The sequence below is a fragment of the Sinohyriopsis cumingii genome, chromosome 10 (assembly GCF_028554795.1).
Source record: "Sinohyriopsis cumingii isolate HCF-2022 chromosome 10, ASM2855479v2, whole genome shotgun sequence".
Taxonomy (NCBI): Eukaryota; Metazoa; Mollusca; class Bivalvia; order Unionida; family Unionidae; genus Sinohyriopsis; species Sinohyriopsis cumingii.
In genome coordinates, this window is record NC_142970.1 from 65,891,462 (window position 1) to 65,900,033 (window position 8,572).

General features: G+C 32.9%; 1 protein-coding gene across 1 annotated transcript in view; it reads right to left on the minus strand.

The window, feature by feature from the left end:
* The window catches only part of LOC149790298 (uncharacterized), a 38,249-nt gene extending 33,056 nt beyond the window's left edge, over nucleotides 1–5,193 (minus strand). Inside the window, exons 1-4 of the mRNA XM_089973442.1 lie at nucleotides 5,159–5,193; nucleotides 1,755–1,846; nucleotides 1,188–1,262; nucleotides 683–812 (exon numbers count right to left, since the gene is read on the minus strand). Coding sequence (XP_089829568.1) covers nucleotides 683–812; nucleotides 1,188–1,262; nucleotides 1,755–1,846; nucleotides 5,159–5,174 — 313 coding nt within the window. The 5' untranslated portion in view covers nucleotides 5,175–5,193. The remainder of the gene's footprint in view (nucleotides 1–682; nucleotides 813–1,187; nucleotides 1,263–1,754; nucleotides 1,847–5,158) is intronic.
* Nucleotides 5,194–8,572: the final 3,379 nt, after the last annotated feature.

An 8,572-nucleotide genomic window follows, 5' to 3' on the forward strand; every position in this document is an offset into this window, starting at 1 on the left:
AATAGACAAGGCTGACATTTATTTCAAAATATCGAGAGGAAATGTTTGGTCTTGTATCAATTGTGTCACCTTTCTAAATTCTAAAACATATCTTACTAACCTTACGTAACTGACTGAAATTCACGCGTTAATCCTGTCTTCCGTTAGCTGGCACGAGTTTGCTACATGATATATACACTCCTTATTTTAGAACAGTTTCCACATATGCACATTCCAGTACCAATCGGAACGTACCCGGCATTTTCTGTCACACACAAGAAAATGATACTCGACTCGCATAAGAAAGAGACGAGGATGTTACAACCGAGTGTACTATATGACTTTATACTGATTCTGAAAAATGACATCAAACGGTCGACAACATTTGCAATTTCAATGTCAATCATACAGATCATACCTCGAATGTATATCGACGATAGCTGTTATTATAAGTACTTCGGCTATTTATGAAACAACGGTTGAATGAGTTATTACGAATGGTCGATTTTCTTTTATTTATAACTTTTTTGTCAATAAGAATAGATTGTTTTTGTTTTATTTTTGTTTCTGTAGAGAAATTTCCCGTGAACGAAATCTGTGATTTGTTTTGAAAAATTACTGCTCCAACATATATTCGAGGCATACATTTGACATGCATATACGCTATCCGGATGAGTAATGCTTGAAAGTAACAGGAACCTACCTAAGCCACATCCTCTTGTATTGCAAAGTCCAGAATAGCAGCATTCTTCACAAATGGTTTCGCTGTCTGTGGAATTTCCTGAAATATGGCCGCCATGGAGTGCCGCCAAACATTGCGTGCGTTTGCATTCCTGGGTTACATTTTGGACAAAAATTATGAATAGAGACATATTAATTTGTATAATATTCACTCTTGACTCCTGCAGATGGCATAATTGTACTGAGCAGATATCATTTCTCTGTTACATACATGTGGATCATACCCAAAGAATCCCAAAACAGCGAACTCGTCCAGACATTCTTCTTAAATACTAAGGTCATTTAACAACATACAAGCTTGATGACTGTATAGCATTCATCTCTGTAATGTTTGATGTTTTTGTTTTCCTCCGTACAATAAGAATGATATATCTCGTGGTTTCTCATTTTACTGATATTTCATTTTCACTCATTAAAACAGGAAATGAGGAATAAGTCAAAACTTGTAGAAAACACAAAAATGTTACCTCTTTTGTTTTACAGCCAACATCAATAAGAAGCCCGGATGTAAGCTTGCTCCGATAGTGACGAATATAGCAGGTCTACAAATATAAGTTAGGGTAGAAATGTATAAGATTTATTTTAACGAGAGTGGTAATCACTCATGAGTTTATGTAAATAATATATATGAGATTTCCAATAAGTCATAATTGTTATTTACGTGTTTGTTTATTAACCTAGAAGCGTATGCTATATATATATATATATATATATATATATATATATATATATATATATATATATATATATATAGATAGATAGATAGATAGATAGATAGATAGTTAGATAGATAGATAGATAGATGCACGCATGCTTGCATGCACGCACGCACGCTGTTGGGCGGGCGGGAGGAACAGTCTTACCTGCCTGCCTGTATACCTAAATACGGACACACATACATGCATAACTTCACACAAATATGTACATAATGATATAAGCATGGGCATATTTCTAATCAAGCAGAACTAGTAATCAGCCACTAATGCAATTTTTAATTGGCTGTATCGTAATATCTTAAGCAAGGCCATACTGACCTGACCATCCGGACATACGTCAATCGTGTTAGCATGTTCCAACCTATCCAGTCCTGTACCTTGTAGACATGCAATAGGAAAACTTTGCACAGCTGAAAAATTGTTTCTACATTACGATATATATATATATATATATATATATATATATATATATATATATATATATATATATATATATATATATATATATATATATATCTCACATACTATAATTTATGTATATTATGTGCACTGTTTCATTGATATTCCACGAGATGCATACATTTTCGTTAAACGAAAAATGTATACAACGAGTGATATATCGAAGAGATAGCGTACATTTTATAACTATATATTATTTATATCACACAAAAATGTACATACTTGCGTTTGTCTGGCCGTAATATTGACTCCGGCCAACTGTGTATTCAACGACTGAATAAACAGAGGTGAAAATGTATCTTGCATCGATGTGTGTGTGTATGTGTATGTGTGTGTGTGTGAGAGAGAGAGAGAGAGAGAAAGAGAGAAAGAGAGTGGGAAGGATTGGAGTGGGGAATTTCGATGAAATTCTGCCCTATGCTTTGTTTGTTTAAAAGACGGAGATTATGCATATTTTGTTCAATATTGTATTTCAACGCTAATGATTAATCAGCGATAATTCATCACAGATTAAAAAAATATAGAAGCGACAACCTACTGTTGAAAATAACCTCATATTGAAAAAAATACTGAGCCATGGGCGGATCAAAATTTGATATACGAACAGTATTGGTATATCAAACTTTACACCAACAATTTAAAAGCCATGCTAATTTCAATGTATGTGGTGTTAAACGCGAAGTCAAATTCAAACAGCGTAGATCGAGCAACGAAAGATCAATCTGCTATCGCAAATGGGCTAGTGGGTCAGGGCCAGACTTGTTTAGTGTCCTTATGAATGCAGACCAATGATACTGATGCATATCTACCGGCGACGTATCCGACTATTGTTTTAGGGTTTACATTGACGTATACTGTAGTTACGTATACGCTATGGCTGCTAAACGACATCAGTAACACATCCAGCAATGCATACATTGCTATGATTATAAGTGTAATGTTTGCGTGGAGAACATGAACGACGCAGACACAATAAAAACTATCTGAGTACGTCTATTTCAGTACATCTAGCGATCAGCAGGTATTGTCTGTGTACAGATTATGCCAATAACAGAGACTTTGAGAGCGTGTTTGTGTACGTTATAATAATTTGCTGCTCAATCGACGTTGAATAAAGTTTAGCTTAAGCTTAAGCAAAGTAAAGGGCACAAAAGAGAAATAATCTACGCTCACGGATCTTATATGACTTGATTTTTTGAAAACATTTGTATAAATATTAATCATTTATTACAAGTGCGAGCTAAACACAGAACCCATGATTGTTTCAAACAAATGAAAACGTTTCGTATTACTAGAATATCAGGGACAACATATTTATAATGCCCAGTAGATGAAGATGTTCTTCTGCTAATGATCTCGTGCGTGATAGGTCATGGTGTGCAGTACGAGACGGGGGAATTGTGCTCTTTTGCAATTGCTCGTGCCTAATATTCTGGCCCTTTAATATTTCCGTTTGGTTTGAGGGTCATTTGTCATGTGCACCTAGTATATCATCTTGCATCACATACGTTAACGTTTTGGAGATCTATTTTCATATCACAATTAAGCCAGTCATACATATATCCGAACATTTTGACGAGACGTTTAGTTTTAGTAATTTTTACGATATTAAATTATGCTAATCCATGCTCTGTTTGTGTTAGGAAATTTCGACACTCTATGTGAGACAATTCCTTACTCTTTTACCTTCGTTGTTACTTCTACATTAATGTTTTAATCTTAATATGTTAATGTTATTGTTGTTTTCTTTTGATTCGAAGTACGGAAAAGTTATTTTCGTGTTAGTTGATGATGACGACGATAGCGATGATGACAACAACGACAATCATGACAACGATGCTGGAAAGACCAATAGTTTTATGAACCGCTTGGTGAACTCAGCTATAATTTTAAGGACAAAATTCAAAACATGCCACAGTCAACTCTTATCACAACGATAGTTATTATAAAGGAATAATCGGGTTCCGACAGAAAATTGATAGAAACAAACTGTAAATGTGAATTCGAATTTAATAATAGCTATTTGTGTATGTATTTTTCAACGCATACTCAACATCTAGTTTGTTTGGGCACAGCCCGTTGTACAATATGCTGCCTTATAAGCCTTTGGTTTTCTTCGGGAAGCCATCCATAAAGAAGACAGCTCACTGATAAAACTCGATATATTGCAGTTTAAAACGGAATATTATATAATATTCAGCTCCAGGCTCCAACCGAAACTGTGTTATAACAAATGGGAATATTTTCTTTATATATTTTTCTCACCCATGCGACAGAGCAATAATATAGCTGTTTTGCCAACCTATTGCTTGTATCAGTCTGGTCTCAGTCCGGTCGTCTCAATTATGGTGTCATAGCGCAAAGAACTACTTTTGAAAATAAGAAACCCTTGTTGCCCTCTGCTGCGCCTGACTGAGTTGTTATAAAATCAAATAGAAAAACTTTCACTCATACAGCAACTTATTTTTTCTCCAACTTTCGTATCACATTATATAAAACATTCAGAGAAATTAATATACAAGCACCCGAAGTCGAGCTATTTTGTATGTTTTCCATACAGCAAGGCGAATTTTAATCTATCTGCAACCCAGCAGTATTAATAAGCCATCGCACGTTGTTCCAGGTACCCATTGTTTCAAACATTCAACACGTAACAACTTATAACTTTTTAAAATATTTATTTCTTATTTTCTAAGAGTGGCATATATAGCTAGATTCTACGTAGATAATTATTTGTTGTTTTTTTTTCATAAGAGAGCATAAGACCTGATGGCCTTTGTATAAAGTGAACAACAATAAATATTAATTAATATGTGTTGAATCTGCTAATTAAAAGCAGGTTTACTTTCTATTTAAGTGGAGAAAAAAATTGGGTGAGAAAAGTAATCTATTTCTGTGTTTGTACCAAGGTAAGGAAATCCCAGTATACAATATAAATATAGTGAAGAACGCAATTTCTGTTCATTTTTTGGATCATAAATTATGTTTATGTTTTATTTTTCTCATTAATACACCCTGGTTTGACCATGGTAAGGAAAGAACGGTAACTCATCTACACCGATAGTTTCGTTACTATGACAAAGTGGCTGGAAACTAAATTAATTGTTGTTTTGTGATTTGACAGCACTTTCAAATATTTTATCATTATATTACTCTATTAGCATATTTTTTCTATACATCAAACAAAAACACAAGCAAACCAAATGACACATTATAAATACTGTCTGGTGATTGAGTGGAATTAGGAAATGATGAATACTTACACAAGGCACAAATCATCCATACGACCAGAAGCAGAACACCTGAAATTAATACTACATTAGTATTGTACTGTCTATTGTCACGTGTTGTGACTATGCATTCATTAAGAAAAAAGAAATAACATTTGTTAACATTTTGAGAGCTTGCGTTGATCCCTTTGATTTTATAGAACCATTTGAGCGCTATGGAGGGAGTTAATTCTCAACGAATTGCTTCATTTGGCTCCAATATAAATGATCTGCCATTATCCGTACTTCATAAATGTGTAAACTACAATGCATAATTGAACATGTCTTTGACAGACTACCACGCTTTTGTTGATCACCTGACCATTACAAAGAAGGAAATTTACATGTGGTTTTTTTTAAAATATATTTTTTTAAATCTACATGTTCATAAATTTAAACAGCATCATGTAACTCAGATCGTATTATAATGTGTATTTTTTTTGTATCAAGTTTCCATTATTAACGTCCTTTTACTTTGATAGTTACATATATTTAAATTAAAAGTTACTGGTTTTGTGAAACATAATCTACATATCTCACATACAACATACCTTGCTCAATTCCCATGGTAGTCAAATAATGACAGGAATAAATAAATGTAGGACTCATAACATTATTCTGAATCATGGAAAGTTTGCCATCTGGAATGGTTTATCTTAGCAACTGGTCGACAATCCACACGTACGGTCACGACTAATGGTATTAGGCTCACGACACATGTAGTATAAGAGAAAAAGGGGAAAGTAGGAAACAGACGAAAGTAAAAAGCATTCGGTCTTTGATTACTTCACTTGCTTGTTTTGTGCTCTGTTTTGAATAATTTTCTCATACTTCATTTTTTTAGAGAAAACAAAGTATTAACAAGAAAGAGGAAGACAATGCCCCTACACATTTAAGATACCGCCCGATACTTACGTTTACGGAACATTCGTAAAACTTTTCACCAATTCTGTATTTATGGAGGCAAAAATACATTTATTATCTTTTACCTTTTTCACTTGTTCCCAAATTTCGTTTTAAAATAATAAAATCTGTAAATAATTAATTTGTTTATAGCTTTTCTGGAACTGAAATTGTCACAATATTTCAACTCACCTTAGTATAACAGGGGTAATGCCAACGCATATATTTAGTTGGGGGTGGGGGGTAGGGGTGGGGATCGAGGTTGACAACTGACATAAAAACAGTTCTCAGTGACAATGTAGAAATGCCACTTAAAATATTTCCCCGGGCTTCTCGGTAGTGGTACTACTAAATGAATTTGTCCCTGGCGCATCGAACCCTCGTGCCCCCTCGATGATCTGCATGTAAATCATAATTAATTCAATTAAACTAATGTCAGTGACTATCGGGGAAGATGAATCAAAACAGGAGCTGGAGCTGGAACCGTACATTCGAGGTAGCCTAAATGAAAAGAATATAGGCTGGCTTAAATGAATACAAAAAACCGCCACATCGAACGTCTGCATGTAAATTTTTAACAGTTATAAAAGATCCATATCTCAAGAAAATGCTTTTGTCTGAGAAGAAAATATTTAAAAAACCTGTCGAGTGGAATTAATAATTAATACTAATTTTAGAATATTTCCAGAAATGCTGGTTCACCTTCATTTTCATTAGTTGTTGAATTTAAAATGATTACATTCCACCACTTTGTTTTAAAAAAGCTAGGTCACTTTATTACTATCAAAATGGCTCACTTGGCTCAGAATTTTTTTTGACCATCAATCATTTTAAAATGTCTACATTTTAACACACCAACCCTTAAGAAACCCAATTAAAAATAATTAATAAAATCGCTCCTGTATGATAACTACCTTTAAAATGTAGACAAAAGCTGGCTCACCGTCCTCCTAATTCCGTCACCTAGTTTAAACCATTTGATTAGGTCATAGTAAAAACTGAACATACTATATTATAAACCAACTAAATTAAGTATACAAAAATTGAAGAAAAAAAAAACATGGTATGAATGATAAACACACGAAATATGTAACAATTCACTTGCATAACGTGATATTGAGAGTCCACAATTTGTATTTTAATGAACATTTAGTTTGTAATTTGTGTTTGACCTTTATCTGTGATTCAGGATATGTGTTTTGTGTGCCTCTTTTTGTCTTGTTTGTTATTTATAAATAGGTTGTTTACAGATATCTGAGTTCAGGACCTAGTTTTTGTAAGAAACTTATCATGTTTTGGAAATTAACTTTGGACCCGCATCCGGGTTATTTATTGTGTTTTCTGTTTTTTTTATTACATTGTTGTCAAGAAAATTAGTCATTACGCCTTTAATTTCATTTTGTGTAAGTATTTACTGGCACTTTCAGACATAATTTGAGGACAATGATTTATTTAAAAATTATTTATTGGAAATACAAATTGGTCATAGACATTTTGGACCAATACTAGAAATATATTGTGAATTCATTCGTAGACATTCTGGATTATATCATTGTGATGCCTAGAGAAAGTTTGCACATTAACCTATTCAAGACTATTGGTACATCAGTACATTCAATACTTGGATTCATTCATAACACTATATACGTTTGAACGAGTGATATAACTTTGGGACTATTTGAGATTTAGTTCAAAATACTGCAAGTTCCTCTTAAATGTTTACTTTGTAAATTTATTTTAAGAAATGTTTTGGTTTCCCTTCTATTACATAGTTTAAGACTATATATTTAAAATTGTTCTGACATGAACTGTATTATATTGATTTTAAATCCTTTAAGGCTGAGAAATTTAGCGATAAAAATAATGAAATGGAAATTAAACACACGTTCATCTCTTCTGATGATGGTATCTCACACAATCTTAGTCTAAAACACATTTTATTAAATTATAATTTTGTACTGAATTAATTTAAACTGCAATGATATCGAGTTAAATATTAAACAGAATAATGCATAATCTTGGAGACAAATGTTATGTATGTGAAATTAAAACCAAACATTTTTAAAATCTGCCAGAAGAAAGCCCTGATAGCGGCAGATAAGATAAAACGATCAAATGTAGACTGTTCTGACCTAATGGAAATACGGCCAGTAATATCCAACAAAGGAAAGCATTGACCTTGACCTTTTTATACATTACGATTAAGCAGGTCTTGGCGGGAATATTTAATGAAAGAGATTTAATGCATAAAGAACAATATACAATCGGTTAAAGATTCCGTTGGATATATGATATATACAGATAATGATGTTGTAATAAGGTTTATAATCTGATGGATTAAAATAATTAACCATCTAAAATATACAATTTACCTATATGACAATTATCGTTAAAACATGTCATCAAATAGAAAAATGGCACATTAACTTTGTACAGCTACCATACAAGAAGTGAGATGCTATATTAAATGTATGCAAAATTATGATAAAAGCATCCTCCCCCATA